We start from the raw sequence: 25,188 nt of genomic DNA on the forward strand, positions 1-25,188 counted from the left end.
ACGAATATAAATTTGACTACCCTGTGATATATTCAAAATACAAGAACCACATCTTGCATTTTATTTATAATTTATATTAATATTTATAGCATTATTGAACTATTATATTATATTATAATATTATCCATTTTAATCATTTCAATTATATTCTTTTAGAGACTTACGTCTATCAATACAAGGAAAAATCCTTAGTGATAAACGTTGCAGTGTAATAATAAATATTAATCATGTACATATTATCTACAAAAACTGCTAAATAAACATTCATTATTATTATTATTATTATTATTATTATGATTGAGAATAATAACGACCCCCCTCCCCAATTGTGTTTTGTACATTAGGAAATAAATTTAAGATACTGTTTATTAGATACCTATCTGAAATACTTTTATTATTATTATAGAACAAATCGCTTACAACTATTACAAGACATTATTACACAATAGACAATGATTGCATTGCCACCACTTTCATCTATGTAAATAAAATATAAATAAATAATAACTGTCAATTTTTGTTGTATTACACAGGAAATTTGTCTAGTCGTGTTCTTCGGCGTCGAGTATATGATACGATTATGGTCAGCCGGTTGCAGGTCCAAGTACATGGGCACTTTCGGCAGGTTCCGTTTCGTCCGGAAACCCATATGCATCATCGGTAAGAAAACATTTTATGATATACCACATACGTAATGCATAAATATATATAGCTATGTATAAAAATATTTATTACATAGCACTCGAAATACCTTGGTATGTCGAAAGTTTAGATCAATATTATTTTTCCAAATATATACAAAATTAAACCACCATCATATTATACCGTATTACATTATTATGGTATACGAGTAGATGTTAGTTATTTAAACTTAAAATATAAACTATTTTCGTAAAATATGCTATACAGACATAAATCAAACTATGATCACTTACATAACTCTGAACATATTATATGTTACCATAATATTACTCGGAGTAGTGAATATTGTTGTATATCTTTGGGAATTTGTTAAATGACTATCGCTCCAATAACCGCAAGTGCTCGCATTCCAGTTACCTATTGTATTTCTGAAATCGCAATAATATTTATATATAATTACAAAATCAGGAATATAATGTTAACGTGGATCCATTTAAACGCTTATTTATTCTTCAAGAAAATAATGGACCCCACTGAACATATTCGTGTGGGATTACATTAGTTTATGATTTGAAATACAAATTCATTAAATAGTTAAAACAATCAAAAAAATAATAATAATAATAGTTAAATAAATGTAATATTGTGAATTATTACAATACAATATTTTTTTCACATAGGTAACTAAAACATAAATATAAATAAATAAATAATTATTTACTATATTTATACATGATATAGTATATTAATATTATATAGAAAATAGTTTTAATAATTAAAATAATAATAATACAATACCAGTATAAAGCTGTACAGTACTAAAATATTAACAATCTAAAGCCAATATCTAATTAATATGTATTAATGTAACAATTAGTACGACGTAATAATCCTTTATATTTGTTTATATACCTATATTTTTCTCTTGTAATATAATAGTGTACGTGTTGCTTCACTACATAGATAAATAACAACTATATGGCATAGTATAGGTAATTATTGGAGTAATATAATGATTATTAGACTATGATTTATGAATTATGAGTAAAATATATTTAAATTTTTAATATGAGCCTAAATTATTTTCTAATAGGTATTATTTGTATGAGAGTTCAACAATTAAACTTTTTATTGAAAGAATTTACGGAGTTTCTAAAAAAAAGATATATTAAAAGCGATTAGGCTATAAAAAAATGTATAGCAAATAGGCTATGACCTATATTTGACCTTTTTAATCTGGACGAAAACTACCTATCAAATTAAATCTTAAACATTAGTAGTATGATTCTCATGAACTTAACTTAACGTTTACTCTCTTCTCCCTCTAAAATCCTGCTCAAATTCAAATCTCAAATTCATAACCTCCCGTAAAATAAATCCTAGTTGTACCACTGTGTATATATATACTGTTTATATATATTTTAATTTAAACGTACGCCCTTATGTATACGTAATAAAAATGTTATATTTAATTGGTTGAAATCAACTATATAATGTAGTAAGATGTAAGATTTTTTAAAAATTAAGGAACAAATTATTTTCACATGACTATTATTAATTATTCTCAAGTCAGTTAATATTCTAAGTACATTAATAAATTTCTCATCTCAGGACTAACCTTCAGGAAAAAGTACTGTATCGTATGTATAACAAACAATGCAAACTAGTTTACCGCGTGTATTCAAATATGTTGGATGATATGTATATTAAAGAGAAAGGGTGATAGAGTAGTCTCTTGAGATTTGAGAAACACCACTACCTATTATTAAAGTTTCTTCACTTAATTTATTGCTAACAAAAATGTGTTTTTTTATTTTTTAACATAGACTTGATAAATAGCTGATCCTTAAATGTCGAATTTGTTGAAATGTTAAAGACATATTTTACGATAAATAGTTTGATATGCTTTTTCAAGATCAAAATAATAACAGTTGCACATTAATAATTTAAATAGGGTAATTAGTTGTAGAATAGTATGTCACATCTTTAATAACTTTCCAATTTTGTTTAGAATCATTTCTGGCTCATTATAATTCAAATTTGTAATGTTTAATTTCAGCTTTTTTTTATCGGGTCACTTATGTAATCTATTCTCGAGAAACGATAAAATATACTTTCAGTTGTTTTCTCAGAGTTTTTGATGATTTTTTCTATGAAAAACAGTTGTTTTCTCCTTTTTTTCCTTATTTCTACAAATGTTTTTATTGCAAGATTTACATTAGAATCACTCATTGTTAATAACCAATCATAATTTTTTAATGAAAATGATAATTTTGCATGATCATTTAGTTTTATAATTTTTAAATTCAAGAATATTTCTGTTGAAGATTAGGCCGCTTATATTTCATATAATACTTATGGCTACAAAAAAATGAATTACTAAAAAGGTATGAGCAACAAATGCTTTAACATATTTTGTTAATGAATTATGGGCAATTTAAAAGTACATGATCTAAACAAAATCCTTTTGTAGTAGACCTAGTAATGCTTCAATTTAAACAATTGTATATAAAATTATTATTTTGATTATCTAATTCTAATATTATGAAAACTTCTTCCACATTTCTATTAAAATTCTTAACACTATTAAGATTTATAATACTTAATGACTGACCCTTATTAAATAACACATCATTCCATAAACTGTTATAAGTAATTATTTAATTTAGTTAAAGGAAAAATTACTATTACGTATACCTATTTATATCAATTCGAAAAATAAATATTATTATATTAAAATTATAATATGATTATAATATCTTTCCAAAATAATTTTTACATTTAACAGAATTTTAGGCATAATAGTGGACAAAAATAGAAAATTTTCGTTAATTAAGAGCTTAAGTATAGTGAATATAAATAGGAGTTTTATGATAATTTAATATTAAAAATTGCAAAAATAAATCAATAAGTACTTAATCGACATATTATTCTGTAGCTTGTATTCATGTTCATATCATACTTCAAACAACCGCATCTCTAAATGGACAAGGCGTTTGAAAATCAACATTAAAGTTGATAGTCGGTAAACGTGAATAATACTATATTATCTACGTAAAACAGATAATGTTCAAGTATAGTTCCACCATACAAAAATCCCAAAAAAATATTCAGCTAAATAGGCACTTAAGTATGCACCTTGATTCATGGTTAAATTTGAAACACGATGACAGTCAGAAAAATATACAAATCAAAACATAAATTCTCAAGTTATAATATTATCTAATTGAAAGACATTCTATACTAGACCTAGCAAAAAAATGCCTTCTATGTATAACTATCATCAAACCAGTTATTTGGTAAATTTGGACTTATACCTAGCACAATTATTTTGAGATTATGCCAACCAATCCAATATAAGAATTCAAGTTATTAAATAATGCCTCTTGTTTTGTTGTATCTCACAAAAAACTGATTTGTCAAGAATAAAGTAATGATTCATCTATCAAGATTTAAAGATAAAATCAATTAGGATAAAATCAAAAAATTTACCAATTAACATGCTGAAAAACTAGAGCAGCACACCAACGCAACAACTAAATAACTTGTCGACAATTCGCAAGACATTAAGCGACTAAAACGCTTGAAGCCATACAACTTAGTTTAAGAGACTTAGGCTAAGGAAAAGGGCTATATTATTGGAAGTATAACCCCAAATATGTCTATGTATATTGTATACATATATATATACATATTACTATTATATTGTGTATTATTTATTGATTATCAAATATACACCCATTATGCATTGTATTTAAAAAGACTAAGGATTGTTTAAAAACAAAAAGTGTTTATAAACTACTTATGTTTTTTTTTTTTATATAATATGACCTTTTTAGTATTTGTAAATAAACCATAGTTATTGTTAAATATATTATCCAATTAAATCCAAAATTATTTAAATTCATCTCACTATAGCTAAAAGATAACAGATTTGAAAAATGGTTGGAACACAATGATGTAGCATTATATAAAATATATAGATAGGTACTTTATAAAACATTTAGATCATTAATACTTATTATTGGCCATTTCATTTTTTTATTTCAGAAGATCCTGCTATTTCTTGTCCAAGTAAATCGATAACATTTATTTTACTTTTTATCAAGTCTACCAAAATAACTCCCTGTTGTAAACTGTTGAACTTTATTAATATATATTCTAGTATATATCCCATCTTTTTATTTTAAACTTTTTTTAAAATTCTAGTATCCGGTTTACTAGAGTTGAGAGCGTTTTATTAAAAGTTTTTGATTTTTAATGAGTTTTCTAATCTAGTGGTTATAGCTTGGCATCTAAATCACTGATCATATAAATATTTATGTTACTATTATACATTTATACCTTTTATTCGTGATATACCTACATAGTATAATTATATTAGTACAATATTAGAGCACTATAATACTTAATTTGCTGTAAACTTGTAACTCTCTAATACAATTAATAAAACTTTTTATAAAGAAATTGATACAAGTATCGACCGTTTTTACAACAAAAATGTTTCCACTTCTTCAAATATCTACACACATTTTAAGATTTTAATAAATATATGATAATTTGATATGTGAAATTCAAAATCCAATTATAAAAAATGGGAAAGTCTATGACGTTTCGATACTTCGTATTATAAAGGAAAATACAAATCTGTTTTCTAGATATTTTATTGACAAAAGAGCACATTTTTAGCGAAATAAAAAAACTGTTTGTGTGCTAAGTTCATTATTCTGTCAGTTCAGTTATGCGGTCGAGTTAACCACGATAATAAATAATAATTAACTATTTAACTCATACAATTTACACAGTGCACACGTTAACACATGAAAATACTCTGTAATCGACTACTTAAAAGCAATGAGTTTTCAACGTCTTCCAATATTGTTTCCTTAGAACGATTTTAGAAAATTGCCAATGGTGTGTTCCTCGCAAATTTTAATTGTTGCGCAATATTGGCAAACAATATTATCATATTGCTTATAATAAGCTATTAAGTTGAATATAACAATGCGTAAAAATCATCATTTTAGATAATATTGATTGAAAATTATGCAAAATCATTCGATATCAAATGATTTAAAAGTATTAAGTTAAAAAACGTGTGTTTTAAAACATATCTTGTATGATTACAGTACCTATATGCGGGTATGTATAAATTTGACAAACCCGATTCCTAGTTATAATATGATAATAAAATCATTATCCCTATCTAAATCTCTACAATGGTCCATAATATGATATGTCAAACAATCGTCAAAATTATTTTAAATAATAAATGCATAGTTATAGACATAGGTGTATTATAATACCATCAGTTTGTGACGTTCGTGATAGGTTCATATTAAAATAAAAATATAACATGATCTTCCATTATTGTATGTAACGAACAGGCGTTAATTTAAATGTTATCAACGCTGTCAGTAAATGCGTATATAACTGCATCTGCAGCGGTCTTCAGTATAATAATGGCATTATTATGTAATAATTTTAGACATGAAGCAATTTGATATTGTATGTAAAAAAAAATAATGCACTGTCCGTTTGTAATTGAGTCTTGTGGAATTTAACATAAAACAACATATATAGTATATACATTACGTATATTGTGGCAATTATTTAACCAATGGTTAATACAAGTGCAGCATATTTGCATTATGTGCATAGTATATATTGCAACTAAATAATATGCACTATTATAATAAAAAAAAAAATAACACTTAATTTTCAGCTTTATATACCTTTATACATAACATATTTCATTATAATATTGTTGATGTACAATGTACATACATACCACTAACAATTATTAAGTTTGTTATTTAGTATACACCTACGTGTATAAGTATAAACTAAAGAAAAATTAATATTGAATATGTATTTGTTTTTAAAATGTATTACTATAATAATTTAGCAACTTATAAAATCTTTTATAGTCTATGAAAAATTAACTTTACAGACACTTCAACAAATAAAGCTAAAATTAAACTTGCCATGTCTGGCATTTATTCAAATACATATTATATTGTAGTTCAAATTTTATAAATTATTAATAAACTACGTTTATTTTTTCACAGATCTAATCGTTGTCGTGGCGTCAATCGTGGTCTTATCAATCGGTTCCAATGGCCAGGTATTTGCCACATCAGCGATTAGAGGCATTAGGTTTCTACAAATATTGAGAATGCTTCACGTGGACCGTCAAGGTGGTACATGGCGGCTTCTCGGCTCAGTTGTATTTATTCATAGACAAGTGAGTTTTTAGGACATTCGAATTAAACAATATTTACAAACCGATTGAAAGTCAAAATACCCATACTATATTTATTATCAATTATTATTATTATTGTTGTTGTTGTTGTTGTTGTTACTTGCGGAAACGTCACAGTAGTCTGTAGACACGGTAAAACTCACGAAATAATATTAATAATATTTGGGAGATTCGAATAATAATATATTTTCTGGGTCCGCGAAGAATTTCTAAGCAGATCGAGACTGCGGCATTCTATTGCAAATTATAATGTTATAGCTAGGAACCAAAAGTTTTTAATTAAAAAACTTTAATTAAAGCCAAACAAAAGAGAAATGTTTTCTGATGTGAACCACGCGAGCTGCATTATGCGAATCGGTTGCGGCTGTTAATGTATATAGGTATATTTATTATATTGTTGTGTGTATAATAGACAGAGAGAACAGAGAAAACAGTGTGAAAAATTGACAACTACATGATATTATATCATAATATACTGACGATGGTGCGGTATTCGGTCGACCTATTGTTGTTGTTCTTCTTCTTGTGGTCGATTAGATAGAAGATAATTATTGTGTATTATTATAACATTATACGTGTATACGTGTAATAGATGACATAAAGAGAAACTATCTCGAAACACAAATTTTCGGTTTGACTCGATTAAAACATGTTTTGTTTGAGTTTTTCGACTTTCGATCGCTACCGTGACAAAGTTTTCCACCCTCTTGACTTTCGAAACGTTTACTGGTCATATTGTTATACAAACGACAGGAGAGCACTATTGCGATCGCAATTTATTTTGATTGCGACTTTTTTTTTTTTTTTTTTTTTTAATTGTTATTATTATTATTGTTTTAGGAGCTCATCACTACATTGTACATAGGATTTTTAGGTTTAATATTTAGCAGCTACTTTGTTTACCTCGCTGAAAAAGATGCGGTCAGTAAGGATGGTAAATCAAGAAATGATTTTTCCAGCTACGCCGACGCACTCTGGTGGGGAGTGGTAAGTTTCAATTTATACATGAATTTTTAGTGGCGATTTTAGAATTTTTCTCTAGTATAAAATAACAGTCATAAAAAATAACTAAGTAATAATCAATTTTATTAGTATATATTTGAGAGTGTACCCACTATATATTTTACTATATGTACAAAGTTTAAATATTAAAAAAAAGTTTTTACCAGTGTATGTTCTATACAGTACCTACCTATTTACATATATTTTGCAAGTTTCATTAGGTTTTTTTTGTCTAATCTAAGCACATATATTTTTAATACAAGTATGAGTTTTTAATGAAATTATTTAAGTTTTTTAGACATCAAGTAATTTAATTATAGTTTTTGTAAGTTTATTGTGTAATAAAAATAAATTGATCTAGTAGGTATTCGTATGTTAAAATAATGCACGAGATTATAATTACTTTCTGACAGTTCAATGTCTTCAAATCAAATTAATTTTAATCCAATTCTTGTTTCTAATAAAAATATATTGGTTTTAATATTTTAAATACCACGTTACTAAACTTAATATTATAGTAATATATAACTTCAAAAGTTATTCAAATAAATAATATGACTTTTAAGATGTACCTATTAATTAATTAATTTTTCAATATTATCTTGACCTACAAAAAATAATTAATATATATTATATAAATATCAATACGTAAAATAAAGTCATTTTTTATTTGTTTCCATCATTCTAGATCACTGTTACGACGATAGGTTATGGTGACGCAGTACCTCAGACGTGGATCGGCAAGATCGTAGCCTCGTGTTTCAGCGTATTCGCGATTTCGTTCTTCGCTTTACCAGCTGTAAGTGTATAGATTAATACATAAAATATATTATAATCTGTGTGTGTGTGTGTATGTACGTATATGCGCGCATTTATGCATGTAAAAATAAAACTCTTAAATAATCTACTGAATGGATTACATTTCTGTTATTATAAATCATCAACATATATATATATATTTTAAATTAGAATAAATAAGAAATTATTATCCATAAAATTTGTCTGGGTTAATAAATAGGTTCTTTATGGTTTTATCCTCGTCAGTGCAAACAATGGAATCATTTCTGAATAGCCTTAAGTGAAATGTCTAAGATTAAATACTAATTAAATTAATGGCGTTTGACAAAACATATAGTTAATGGAGGAAATATTATTAAAACTACTTGGCTTATGTGTATATAAGTAGGTACTTTACTCGGCCAAAATGACCGTACCACGAAATTAATGGAATTTGCTTAATTAAAATATTATGATGGAAATAAAAGAATAACTAACTGAATTTCCTATCTCAACTCTTTATATCATGAAAAAAAACGTGAAACGTCATTTATATATGTATTTTTTTTTTTGTGAACTTTAAGCATTTTACTAGGAGAGTATTTAATGGAATGAAATTGCTTAACATTTTATGTTTACGGCACGCGCATAATGTCAATTACACTATTAATAATATTGATTAAATTTACAGTAGGTTATAGGTAACTATATATTATACCATGAATAATATTATACTAGATATATAATGTATAAAATGTTTCAATGTTATCACGCTGTATGATAAAATAAAACATATTTCTTTCTCCAAAATAATTAGCAACGGTTAAAAATAAATAAGAGTACGCATTATATTGACTATTTGTTTTATTTTTGAAATTAATTTTATAATACGATTATAATAAATCGTTTGGTGTCCATTATTAATATAGTTATATCTTCGACTTTATAAAATAGGCATACGTAAATTTTGGAATTATACAGTTCAGTTCTAATTAAGTCCAATTTTTCAGCAATTGACACTATAACCATAATTGTTATGACACTTCTGACTAATTCTGTAGAATTTCTGTAATTCTGACTAAGTATATTGAGTTATTTTTAGGATTGCTTAAGGTTGTTTGTTTTAGTTGTTAACGCGGAACTCAACTATAACACGTATGTAACGTTAATATTGATACATTAAAATCGTATTATATTAAAAGTACAAGTAAAAAAATCTATCAGATAGAATTAAAATACAAAAAGAGTTTTGTTTGTGTGATTTGGAAAATAAACTAAATTATTAAAATGACTTTAAGGATATCATTTGGGCAAATTGAATATTTTCATTTATACATATAACCTATTATCATGGTATAAAAGAATTTGTGTGAATAAATGACTTAACTTTACGTTTTTCCGAGTAAAATATTAAGCAATTTTTATAGATATTAAGGAATTTTTATGTTTGACTTCAATTTTGGTTAAAAATTGTTGAGTTGAATACTTACGAAAATACACTTCTTTTTTCAGTGTAATATATTTAAATAATATATTTTTTTTTAATAATATTATTTGTAATATATTTTTTTAATATTTTTTTGCTTATTTTAACTATTCTGAATATTATATTTAAACGGTTTTAGAACAAGATTATTTTTCTCAAAATTAATTGTATCCCTCCCAAAAAAATGTACAATATGTGCAATTTACAACCACCCTATAAAATATATTATGATAATCTGGTTGACGAATATATTATACCTCATATTATTAAGTGTGATGATGGACCTATAATATATATATTATAGTTTATGTTCCTATATATAGTGTTGTACTCGATTAACATGGAATATCCGGCAAATGGCGATACCGCATGACCTTTGTCAGCAAAGTAATGGAAACCACATTTCAATTAGACTACAATAGATACCTAGTCATGTCATAACAGACATCATGTGCCATAGATATAACAGCAAATCAGTGGCTTGATCTAAAACTCAACTAGGGGAGGGTTTAATTTTTTTTTAATCCATCTAATTGACACAGATGAGTACTTATCTTCCACTCCCACATTAATCAATCTAGACATTTTTTTATATTATTATTACAATAACATTAATTTTCAATTTTATTTTATGCATACTTGACAATTAATATATTTTATATTTATATATATGAATAAATAAAAAAAACCAAACCTTCCACCTCTCTTAAACACGCCACTGTCGCAAATTCACCGTTTACCTTTTAAAATTAACACTATGTATAATATTATGATTAACGAATTGGCAAAATTGTCAAAAATTTGTAAAACCTAAGTGAATGTTTGGCGATTAGTAATTTCCGATATAATATAATAAAAATAATAATATTTAACGTCATATGTTTAGTGATACATATAATACTGTTATAAAGTTACAGTACACAGTGTGTTTACGTCCCGATTTCTAATCAATTAATCATTTCGTAATAGTAATATAGTTATATAATATATAGGTTTATGTATATATTATATTCTCGTATTACGCCATGTGCACCACGATAAGGACGATTTAAATCTGCTGTACATGTCATTTATAGATAAAACACTTTATGGATTTCTGCATATTATATACAATATAGGTGCGCACACATATGTTTATGAAACAGTTAACCCTCGCGCCGGGCTCGCGTAAATATTCTGCAGGAAATTAACCTCGCTCACGTCGTGAAGATATTATATTATTTAAAACATTGTCCCTCATCCATACCGTTTAATACGTTATATAATATATAATTTATTATAGTTAAGTCTATTTGCGAGACTGGGCCGCGATCAGTGGGTCAAATTTTTACGCATCTCCCCGCCGAAATTAATATGTTAATTTTGCCCAAGTTATCTAATTACTCTAATAATTTCACAACCTACTGTAGATAATTATTTTAAGGGATCAACCATTATACGATGTAAGACTAAAACAATATCGTTTAGGTAATAGTTTATATTGTTTGTGCCATATCAAATTCCTAACAGTTTAACGAAATAACGGCTTTTTTTCGAATAATCATCGTTTGGACTACCGCGAAACATAATAATTATTATATCGAACAATCTGGCGAAAGAAATTTAGTTCAATTGTGTTTTTTTATTATTTAGATACCTAGTTTATCTTTAAATATTAAGACATAGCAAGATTTCTAAAGGTAAAGAGTATATATAATCTTATTAAGTACGATTATCTCTTTTATATAATATAATATACATCGTAGAAAAATTTCAAAAGAATCCATTCATACGTTTTCTCAAATATTATATTTTATTTTAATGTTATAATGGAGTTTTAAATACCAAATAGCTTTCGATAATGATAATAATATATAATATACATATATATATAAATTACTAAGCTCATTAACAAAGAAAATAAAGAAATTTAATAGAAAACAATTAATAGTTTACGTACTAGTAAATAACATTTTAGTCTTGCATGATTCTTTAAAAGGTGCATTTCTCGAAGTTCGCTTAATTCAACAGTAAATAAAAAATTACGTTATATTACCTGGTATTATTAGGTATTTAGATACCTACTGAATTGTTCTAAAAGACGTGAACCATCGATAAAACCTCTTAAATAATTCAATATATAATGAGATAAAATAAAGTAAGTATTATATAGATAATACTTAGATTAGAATAAAGAACATACTAGAGTTTTCAAATATTCTGTAAAATTAATTTTATTGCTTATGGTTTTGAGAAAATTGCGTGGATTTAAACGACGACCATTTTTAAAAACTATACGGATATGATGGTAACTTCCATAGATTTAGAACTGCATAACAAGCCTATAATTATAGAGCTGGTGCACCACAATTCGTAAGATTATATAAAAAAAGCAAAACAGAATAAACCAACTCCTATATAAATCAATGAGATAGTTTATCGCATAAAACCTTCCCAAAGTATCACCAGATAAAACCAAGAATACTTAAAAATGTATTTACAACCAAATCAATATGAAAATGACAATTAATATGAGACACAGAATAACACTAATTCTTTAAATTAGTAGATGTATCTTAGTGGTAATTTAATAAGACAATAATCGTACTCGGAAAACTCACATATCTGAATAATCAACGTAATCTTTTATATCCTTGTGTAGATAGATAATCAACAACACAACACAATTCATTAAATTTTTAAAAACTTCTTTAAGAACAAGATAATCTCTGTATTGCGAAATACTGTTAAATAATTTTGTATTACCTATCGGCAAAAAAAAACCAACAAGAAAAATAGTGTTTATAAATATAATGAATACTAATCTGGAAAGGTCACTTACCTTGCAGAATATAAGAAGTTGTAATAAATCGACCCAACGAACTATCAATGAAACCATCAAAATGGTTCGATTACTCAAATAGGATTTTGTAAATATTAGAAGCACTTATTTCTAAGCAATCTAAAACATATATCAAAAAACTAATGTTGATCATATCATAAGTCATTGAAAATTTAATGTAGATCCAATTATCTACTTGTAAATTAAAATTCAAAAAATTCTAACATAAAATTAAAAAATGAATCATACTAGTTTCAAAAGAATAGTCTAGAAAAAACTGGATATCTTATTGAAAAATATGTAAAAGTGGATACATCTGAGCTGAATGTCAAATGAAATACTTACCTTGATCAACAAGACCACAAATTTAAAGAAAACAAATTACAAATAACAGATTTAAAGCTGTCTAGAATAAAATGACTAAACCATAAGACATAGACAACATAAAATGAGAAAATTTTACTTGCCGAATTGAATGCGAATTATCCAAAAAATTTATTGAAATATACAACAACACTAAAATATATGCACCTAAGTATTCATAATATAAAATCGATACAAATCTCAACTTACTTTTCCACTATTTATTACTTATATGAATAGAATATAGTTTATATATGTAGCAACACATATAAGTAGCTCAAAGAGTTGATGATATTTAGACAAGCAAACAAAAATATTTAACTGTATACCTATAAATAAAACTTTTAAAAAATAAATTCCAACCAGCTTAAAATGAAAAAATCATTTTCAATATATTATAACAATTGTGTGTTTTTGTAATTTATAATATATGTATATTGTATATGCGAATAAAACCTTATTTAACGTATACAATCATGATAAACAATATATGATTTTGAAAATATGAGCATAATGGATAATAATATTATATAATAAATATAATGTTGACTTACACTATACTCATAACAAAAAAAAAGTAAAAATCTAATTTTATCTTTATTGTGGAGAGTTACGACGTATAATTACTTAAATGTATACCCTCCCTCCTAATTAAAAATAACGGTGGTATATAATATTATAATACTTACCTGAATTATAATAAGAATTAGCATTATTTTCTCATAACCCAAGCTTACTATCATGAATTATTACTGTGTGTAAATTTAAAAATATATAACACCTTATATTTATATTTTATTACGCTTAAAAATAAATTTAAAACTTTTAATGCGTTTAACAGTTTAACTATTCTACTATAAATCATGACTTGACCAAGTATCGATAAAACGAAAACGATGGAAAGGGACTAATGTTTATTAAACACTATTAATCATTATAACAAAATATTTTTTTTTTTGATAACTTTAAATACATCCGTAAAGTCTGCAAAGGGTTTGCCAAATCTATCTTACACAATTAACAAGTAATTCATACCATTAAATATAATCACAATTTATGTGTATTATCATCACTAGTCATATAATGTGGACAATGTGATAATTACTTAATACGTGTTTATAAATATGACTGTATAAGTATCAAAGTGACTAAGCCTATATTATATATTATTAATCATTATTGCTTTCTATTTGATATTGGACTATTTTATTTTTATTTAGACAAATGTTTAACGTGTATGGTACTTTAGAATCCAAATATGTGTACATATTTTCAATATTATCTATCAGATATATTAAATTATTTAATTTAATAGTTAAATTCCATTAAATGTATTTATCATTTTACAATTTAGCTTAACAATAATTTGTTTTTCTCAACAAACCACTTGCTTTGGAAAATTAAAGTTACAATGCACTATTTATTTCTTAATCTGTCCAAAACTTCAAAGAACATGAGCAGTGACCGTATATCGCGGTTCAAAGGCATGTTTCATAATCAGAAACTCGAAAACCGTTTTTGTGAATTGTTGACTGTTGATGAAAATAGGTACTGTAACTCGGAATATTATTAATGTTCAGTAGCAATGTTTCCTGAATAAGAATATTATATCTAAATGTCACAGTGCATATGACTCAAATATGATTTATAATTATTTGTTTGTTCTCAATGCGTTTTTTCCTTCTAAATGTCCTATAAAAATGTTACCGATATATCAATTATATAATATATATATATATATATATATATAATTATTATAATATAGCACACTCTCTTTTCATTATTATTTAAGACATTTAAAAAATATATTACATTTTAGAAAATATTATTTTGCTCATTACTTTAAATTATGTTATATTAGATAATAATATCGTGTGAAAAATTCGTTTGGATCATAGTTATATAAATATATATATATATATTAATTATTATATATTTATTTCCATATTGGGCAGGGCATCATCACGTAGATAAAATCTATTTAATTAACTAAAAATTATTTTAAGTAGCTTTTTATCTACTAAGTTTTTAATAAAATTTTTATCTGAGATAAAATTATTATTTACATAGTTACCTAACCTAATATAAGAATTCCAATTGAATGTTTTCTTATGAGAAGTGTTAATTTTTAATGTTATTGCCTATTTATTCGATTTTATTTTATAGTTTCATTTGTTATTATTATATAAATAAATTTGATTTTTATAAAGGTTGAACAATTTATATAGAACCTTGAGTATAAATATTAAAAATTGTATGAATTTATAAGTAAAACAATTTGCTAATTTTTAAAATATTGATAAAATTTATTAAAATTCTAATTAAACGCTTATAAAAGTATTTGTTGATTTACGCTTCACTTTTTTTCTATAAATAACAACTTATGAGGAACCTTAATTTTAAAGTTTTTGGATGAGCGATACTACGATAGTTTTTTTTATCGACAATTGAAAAAAAATAAACAAAGAAAAACCAAAAATATCAATTGACAATAAATAGCTCAAAAAAAGTTATTTTTTTTTTAAACTTATTATAACATGTATAACAAATGATAATGCCAACACTTGATGAAAATCAAAAAATTTAAGTTTCTACGGTGTTTCATTTTAGAATTATAACAAAATAAAAAAATTCAATTTTGTCCGAAACTGATTTAGCATAAAAATCCCCGTGATTCTTAATTTTTCCAATTATTAAGAAAAATAATAGGAATTTTTACTTCTGACCCCTCCCCTTCTAAATAGTAACTAGTAACTAATTATTTATCAGAAACCATCCCCAAAGTTGAAAATCCAAGCATTTTTACTGTCGGAATAGGGTGATAACATTGGTAGACAAAAGAAACTCGCATCATTGTAAAATAAATACATTCATTATTGTGCTAAGAATATAAATTTTAGATCACTAATCTAAAATAAGTTAATTCAGACTTATACAGAGAATTAAAATATCGTAATAATTGGTACCATAAACTGTTCGACAAATTTATTTTTTCTGAATATTACGTCAGTAATACTTTACATAATACGTTAAAAAATCGTTACTGCAGTTGTATGTTAAACCGACTTAGCATTAAATGCAAATTTTGTTTTTTTCATTTCTAATAAAATATATTACTTTGTTCGAAATTATGTAAATTTTATGATTTTTCAATAGAATAAAAAAAATCTGTACATATAATATTTAAAATCAAAATTTGAATAGTATTAACCGATGGGTATAAGTGTGTATACATATAATCGCAATCTTTATTATAACAAACTTTATAATATATATTATGTGTATACATGTACCTCCATTATAATATAAAATCGTATCCTTTACACGTCGTTCGTTTTTGAAATTTCAAACAAAAATCTTTTCTTATAAATATATACACCATATTAAGCACTATACAAAATTATATATATTTCTTTTTATTGAAATATAACCCATGAATCAAAATCACTATAATATGAGTAATATATGTTATGTGTTTTAAAATAAATAATGTTATAATATGGTCTAAGAGTTTATGTACAATCAAATATTATATACTCTAAGACTAGTAGGATTTATTAATTTTAATATTAACTAAATATTATGATAATTAACTTATTATATTTAAAAAATATAGTAAACTATAGTAGAACAACTGCTGCAGTATAATATGATTATGATGGTTATTTTATTTACGATATAATAATTTGCGAAAATTCTATATACCTTAGGGACCATTGCAGTATTGATATTTAATAGCTTAATCTATTTTACATTTAGTAATATTAGAATACACTTATGTCATATTATGTTACAAAAAACATCACAGACTTTGAATACTTTTTTTTCGTAATATTACCCTAGTACCAATAAGCTAAACCAATAAGTTAAACATAATATTATTTGATTTATTTTCGATTTGGAAGTCATTTGAATAAATCATCTAATAATTCTTAAGGATTTATCCCAACATTATATCATTATTTAACTTATGTAAGCTTTCTGTTTTTCTAATAGTTAATCATTATTCATTACATAGATAAAAGTTGCAGTCTATTTAAAAACCATAATTACATAATCTTACAACATAAAATAAGCTATAGGAATAAAATAACTAAACTCATGACTTATAATCAAATTTCAAAATTGTTAACACCTTAATATTATACATATACGTAATATTTGTCTATTAATTTAATTCATTTCGATAAATAGAGAGATTTTATTGAACAAAACTATTTTATGTTAGCTCAGATAGCTTCCAATTAAGAAATGTTGGATTTCTTACGTTTTGTCGTTAAATTTTTCAATCTATGTTGGGATTTTATTATTCCTTAAAGTATGAACAGCATTTGTCTGCTAGGTATATTGTATATAAATTATAGTATACATCTCTATCGTATGTTTGAAAACTGTTTTATAAGTGTCACGCATGCAATTATACAGGGCATATTGGGTTCTGGATTCGCGTTGAAAGTACAGCAAAAACAACGGCAGAAGCATTTCAACCGACAAATACCCGCGGCTGCGATGCTGATACAATGCCTGTGGAGGTGCTACGCGGCGGATAAATGTTTCAACAGCCAAGCCACTTGGGACATTTACATCAAGGAACCGGGACACCAGAAAGACAACTCGTCGTTGAGCAAAGTTAGTCAGCTTTACACCCGACTTGTGTGTCGATCGCGGTACAGTTGTATAAATAATAACATGTTATGTTTCGCGTGCAGTCTTTGATCATGCAAGTAGCGAAACGCGCCAGCGTCTTGAAGCGGAAGAGATCAAAAAGCAAAATGGACACACCTGGAACGACAAATAATAATAGGGATTGCCCGCAAGCTCAAACTTTACCCCCACCGCCTAGAAGGGACAGTGACGGCGAAGTCGTCTTCTACATAGAAGAACCCAAAGCGAGTACGTATGCGCACACGTATTATTACTATATTATTTTCGTCAATACTTACACGTTCGCCGTGCCCACCCATCGATTCGGACGAGCTATTACGATGTTCTGGATGCGCGTGATTTTAAATCGGAACAATTGTAGAAAATATGCCTATTAAATTTAATAATTTCCCAATCGTCTGAATCATATTATTTCGATAACATAAAGATACATTAACATAATATTATAATGCGATTGTGCCGAACTATAATATAATATGTAATAAAAAAAAAAACAGTGGATTTTAAAGTTAAGTAATGTTTTATAATAATATAATATAATAACATGATCTTTCATCACGACCTTTCGTTGATCTTCCGCTTCGGATATTTCACCGTCAAAAATTCAAATACAATTTACAAAAAAAATGATAGTACAATTATAGTAAAATTTGTTTTAATCAATAATTTGTATAATATACCTTACCTACATATTATTATATTATTCTCAATTAAATTCATATTATTAATTCGATAGGATTAATATGAAAACACTTACATTTTTGAAAAATATATATAAAGAATATATTTATTTGTGGGCCAATTATAAATTTTGATTTAACAATAAATAATAATAAGTATCATTTTAAATCGTCATTGAAAAATCTTACACCAAGTGCAAATTATAAAACTATTAAGTGCATACAACATTGTTAAATTTATTTTTAATATATTTAAATGATTTATTTGAATTTACCCCATTCTCTCATAATATATTTTTATTACAATTTTCATAATCATTATCTTTTGTGTGTTTCTTGACACGCATAGCTACTCCAAATCGCGTGAGAAGAGAAGCTAGAGGATATGTTAGCCAGACGAGTTCCGTAACGGAAGCTGCCAGCGATGAAGTCGATTTGGAAATGGAACCAGAAAGGGTGACCACGTGAGTTTAACATTTTATGTTATAATATTATATGACGTCAAAAGAACTTTTATTATTTGCAAATATGATAGTATGTAATAATAATTAATAATAATGTGATAACGAGTAATAATATATAGGTACTATTGCTTACGCTTTACCGTTTTAATAATATGACAAATGTATGATAAATTCTTTAAGTTTTTTTTATTTAATAGTACCTAATTATTGTATGAAAAAATTCAACGATTTCGTAAATTAGTCAAAACTCATATTTAAATGTCTTCCTGATTTTTATTATTTTTTTATCTCAGTGTTGTTAAATTTAAACATATTACCTAAATACTTGACAAATTATGTCTAAAACAAATATAAGTATGTTTTAAATTAATATTTGTTATATAGGTTAACCGACGTACACAAAAATGCTATTCGAGCTATTAGAAAAATCAAATATTTTGTAGCCAGAAGAAAATTTCAACAAGCTAGAAAACCATACGATGTACGTGATGTTATCGAACAATACAGCCAAGGTCATTTAAATATGATGGTTCGGATAAAGGTAAAATTAAATTTTTCAAACATAATTATAAATTATATAAGTACACACTTAATAAAATATTCCAAGCAAATTATTAGTGTTTTTATGTTTTAAATTATATTGTACAAAACGTGATATTTAAATAAAAAATAAAATTAATTAATAACTGAATTTCTTTTATTCTATTAATGAATGTAGACCAAAATAACGATTTTAAAAATTTTTTAAACAGTTAATAGTTAATATAACTATATACAACAATGCATAAAATATTTTATTTATACCTTTCATCACATTAAATAATATTATGATTTTTTTAATTAAAGCAAGAACTTTTATGCATTTTTTCTCTTTAATAGCACTTATTTTTCTAATACCAAGCACACGATTTTCATTTTTTATAAAATAAACAATATTTTAACTGCATATTATACCATTTTGGAAGTTCCCTTGTATATTTTTGTAGTTTTTAAAGAATAAAACTCGTTTTTTTTAGCGTATTTGTACATTGATTTCCATAAACAAAAACCATGCATTTTTCATACATAAAGGCGCAAAATTCTGATACGTAAAACTGTAAAAGCATACAATAAGTATAGTAATATATATGTATGCATACATAATATATGATTACGCATGATATTATAAACATGACTGTGAATTTTTGCTCTAATTTTTATCAAAATACAAAAAAACAAAAAGTTAGCTAAATACATTTTTTTTATGTCTTGTTAATACAAGTTTATGTATAACATGGTATATTTTGCGGTTTATTATTTTATAGACAAATGGGTCAAATAATAAATAAATAAAGTAAACTACCTTTTACCAATCGACGCTCGACTAAATAATATAAAGCATAACCAATAACAAAACCCACTATTGTATATAATTTTATTATCCCTTTTAAATCGCTGAAATATTATGAGAGCACTATAAAAAACAGTAATTTTTTTCTATACACTATTTTTTTAAGCTTAAAACATATAATTGTTTACTTATAACTTATAAGTTATAATAGTGTATAAAAATGATTATACTAACGAATACTTACGTAAAATGTATTTTATAAACAGTGAAAATAAAAATCATTATTCAGTTTCATTTTTATAATAAGCTTTAATCATTACCAAAAGAAACTACAATAAAATTGTCCCGTTATTACCCACTACCAAAGATCATATTATCCCATTTCTCGATTATTATAAATACTTAATTTTAACATTAACCAGCGTTTAACGTGGCAGTTGATTTACTGGAAAAATTAACATCCTTCCCGTACTACTCATTAATCAGCCAATATTTATATTATTTTTTCCAACATTTAAAAACATCATTAGGTAGTATAATATTATGGCTCAATTTATTGTTGAAAGTCTTACCCCTTATTTCTCCACATAATATAAAGACATAAAAATAAAAATATTTCCTATTTTTCTCCTATTCGTGTGAGATATGCCCTACTACCTTCGTACTTGTTCAAATACACCCTAAATGAGCCCTCCCTCTGTAGCTTACATATTTCTCAAGCTATCTGTAACATATCCCACTCATTTTTTTTAATTGTCCATTTGTTTTTTTTTTTTTTTGCTTTAATTCATTTTTTAAACGTCCCAATTAATAATCTTCGGTCAATTGTTTCCTTTAATTTTCACTTGGTTATTTTCTCAAAATATTCTATCAGACTGTATTTAAAATTTAAAATTTAACTGTTTTATAATTTAATAATTTAATGTATATTAATTTTTTCATACTAAAAATTAACTATCATTAACTATCATAACTATTAGTTTACTAACAGTTTTATACTTAAATATGTACTTTACTCAAACACTGGTCTCATTATTTCAGGAATTGCAAAGAAGGTTAGATCAGACACTCGGAAAGCCAGGCAGCTACTTAGCAGGAATTGACCGAGCAGGCAATGTTAAGCCTATGACAATTGGTGCTCGTTTGTATAGGCTAGAACAGCAGGTAAAATTTAATTGTTTATACGATAAAAACTTGGAATATTTTTTTTTCGTTTGGCCATTTAAACTATTTACAGAATGTCATACGACAGCCAAAAGCATGTCTTGTGCTGGGTCCTTCCCCATAGCGGTGTTATATACCTGCATTTATGGGTGGGGGTTTAATGTTTTAATTTTAAAAATTGGATGTCTTGATCTAAACATAACATTTTGTAAACTTAAATGAATTATGTTTCACAAATTTCTTTACTCTTTATAAAACAAGCGATATTATTAGACTATTATTGAGCCACTGTGCCACGGTAATACGAAACATGACAATTTTCTAATTAATGCCTGAATAAAATACAATTAATTTGTACATAGATATAATATATTTAAGTTTTCTGTTATTATTAACCAAAAAATTACAACTCATAATAAATTAATTCTTTCTAAGAATTTCAAGAAGGTTGTCACCAAACTTTCTCCTCTACGTTAGTACACCACTGTTTAATCAACACTAAAACATAAGCGTTATTTTAAAATGTATTTTTTAGATTGATTAGAAATTCAATTCATTTTTCAACCTTGTTTTATGTTTTAGCTGTCCATTATGGACAAGAAGCTGGACCAGTTGGTGTACCTTTTAAACGTCCAGACGCACAGACAACAATTTCCGGCTTTAGAAGAACAAGTGTAAACGTTTTAAAAAATTACCAAGACGTCTCCTTTTCATAGATCACCCGACCAATGTTATTATTTTATTAAAAAACAAAATTAACTTCTTCTTACAATCACGCAAAATTAATTTATACACATATCCGTTCGACTTAAAAAAGCTTTATCTGGTAACTATATCCTTTCGATAACGTGGACCACATTATTGGTTGTTAAATGACAAAAACTGTAATAATAATAATAATAATAACAATAATAATACTATTTAGGCGAAATTAAATATTTTTATGAAAAACCTTGTCTGAAGCATTCTTATGACGGAATCTAATTTTAGGCTAATGCACAATAAAATATAATATATTATAATTATATATAATTATCGTTAAATAAATCTAAAACACTATTTTTCTATGTCTATTTAATACAAAAATCGTACTTGAATTAATATTATAAATATATTTAAATATTCTAATACAATGTTAAAGTATATGCTTTGTCAGTAATTTAGTGTAAATCACTTAAATCAATATCTTTCGAAAACACTTTAATAAAAAATTTAATTTAGTTGTTAGATTTTTTTTATGTAACGACTGGTGATTCCTTTAGGCTTAATTAATTCGAATTTTTTACATTCTTATGATTATATGGATATTAATAGGTATGTTGTAGTTGGTAAAAAAAATTGAGCTTATAGATGTTTAGGAATAGTTTTAATCTAATAATCTGTTATTTATTGAAATTATATTTGTATATGTGGCAGAGCATAAATATTCTTCACGTGATTATTTGATAGTAATTCAAAAAGCAATAATTAAAAATATTTACTCGGTGTTCAAACGATGAATAACAATAACGACGAATCTAAACCCTTAATGTAATCAACATTTATCAAGTTTGTTTTTATTTCACATTTCGAAATCGTTTAATTTCAAAAACTCCTTGTTTTATATAAATCATATTTTCTTATTTTAATCTGTAAACCGTATCCTTGAAAAATTCCTGGCGCGCACAGTGACCAAAATTAGTTTGCAAATTAAACAATCAAGTATAAGACTAAAATTAAAACATATTATTTTTTCATAATAGAATACTTTTTTTTCATTTTCTTTCTTTATTGGGACCAATAAACTCCAATAACAAGGATAATTTTAAAACGTTATATCAAAAAATTCTAAAAAAAAAATATATATAATAACTATGATAAAAGATAAAATTGAGTGTACCGTATTATTATGTATATTGAAAAAAACATGTTCTCATTTCATTCGAACACCAATAATATCATAGAATTTTAATCAAATGTTATATTATTAGATTGTATATTATACAAATCACAAAATAAATATAACTATACCTAACTGTTGAGTTTGACATATAAAAATTTAAATTTAAATTTAAAATTGTTCTTCTTGATTACTAAATTTTAGTGTATAGGTTACTAGGTGTATACTGTATACTGTATAGATATAACTCAACGGTTTTTCGTTATTATCATTTATACGACTATATGAAAACAACCCGTTTACGTTCAGTTTCGAATCGGAATGAGATAAATATATAATTTATTTGTATGAAAATTTAATTTAATTTACTGGTCCATTGCTATATTATATTTCTGTACACTATAATAAGACAATAGGTTATATCTAAGTTATAACTATTATTATTAAAGCAATAGTTTTTTTTTATTACCTATTAAACAAAATTGTTCTTGTTTCATACCTGTATAGTTGTTTCTGATATTTTTTTCTAAACAAATATTTCACCGAACCTTACATATTTTGGTCTATGAGTTCTTAAAGTTTCTTTACCCAATCATATACTTTAAATATTTATTTAGATATCTTAATCTGTTTACAGAAAAAATTAATAAATATTGGAGTTATTTCACAGTCGGCACATTGCGTTTTAGGCTGAGTATCAACAGGAAAAAACTTTATAAGAACACTATTACATTCTCACGTTTTTCACTTTATACTTTTATTTTTTTTTTCTAAAAATATTTTCTCGTGGATTGAATATAATAAAATCCAAACATTTTTTTTTATTTTAAATTTTTAAAGACATCTTACTGAATAGTGGGTATTCGATTTGTTATAAATTGACCAATGCATAATATTGGGAAAACATTTTGTAAAGCAATCTCTAATCTTGGGTCTAAATAAGTGCCTTTTAAACACAGTTAGTAATAATGTTATTAGTTTAACCTTACAATGTGGTTATAATAATAAATTTCATTTTTTTTTCTGGACGTATGTCTTCTAAATTATATATATAATGTTCGTTTAATCAATACGACAAAAATAAATCATAACGAGTATTATAAACTATACCTTTTTGTAGTACGTACGACCTATTTCTACCACATCATGAATGTATTTTTTATTTCAATCTATAAAAACGATAATCATTAATCAATATTATGATGATCAGTTCGTATATTACCTACATAGGTTGAGGTAGTAGAAGTATTATAATGTAGGTAGTAATATTTAGATAACAATTTCAATTGTATTAACGAATTTTCTCATTTACAGGTACTAGACTAATAAAAATAATAAAAAAAAAATGGAAAAAAAAATAATAACTATCAATATAAGTTTTTAGATCGGTGTAGTCATTTTACACACCGATTCGTTATAATACTACAGAAATGTTCTTTTTTTATGATGTTTTACTTTATTAGGCGCATTCGTTTTTTTATACGGACACTTTTGAGCTGTAGACTAGTGCAAACAATATTTATAATATAGATTCGTCTACCGCGACTGTAATTTATATATTATATAAATCACAAATGTTGCTACTGTGATCATTAAAGTTTAAATATAATGTTGATAATATTTTAATATAGTGTGCCCTTATTATTATAT

At 25.4% G+C, this 25,188-nt stretch overlaps 1 protein-coding gene across 7 annotated transcripts in view; it reads left to right on the plus strand.

The window, feature by feature from the left end:
- The window catches only part of LOC114127183 (potassium voltage-gated channel subfamily KQT member 1), a 249,323-nt gene extending 224,427 nt beyond the window's left edge, over positions 1–24,896 (plus strand). For all 7 annotated transcript variants that reach the window (XM_027991354.2, XM_027991355.2, XM_050201410.1 and 4 more), the window contains 10 exons: positions 534–660; positions 6,714–6,889; positions 7,748–7,894; positions 8,598–8,708; positions 17,782–17,985; positions 18,066–18,249; positions 19,051–19,165; positions 19,550–19,706; positions 21,537–21,659; positions 22,242–24,896. In XM_027991354.2, the coding sequence (XP_027847155.1) occupies positions 534–660; positions 6,714–6,889; positions 7,748–7,894; positions 8,598–8,708; positions 17,782–17,985; positions 18,066–18,249; positions 19,051–19,165; positions 19,550–19,706; positions 21,537–21,659; positions 22,242–22,337 (1,440 nt within the window). In that variant the 3' untranslated portion in view covers positions 22,338–24,896. The remainder of the gene's footprint in view (positions 1–533; positions 661–6,713; positions 6,890–7,747; positions 7,895–8,597; positions 8,709–17,781; positions 17,986–18,065; positions 18,250–19,050; positions 19,166–19,549; positions 19,707–21,536; positions 21,660–22,241) is intronic.
- Positions 24,897–25,188: the final 292 nt, after the last annotated feature.

The sequence above is a fragment of the Aphis gossypii genome, chromosome 1 (assembly GCF_020184175.1).
Source record: "Aphis gossypii isolate Hap1 chromosome 1, ASM2018417v2, whole genome shotgun sequence".
Taxonomy (NCBI): Eukaryota; Metazoa; Arthropoda; class Insecta; order Hemiptera; family Aphididae; genus Aphis; species Aphis gossypii.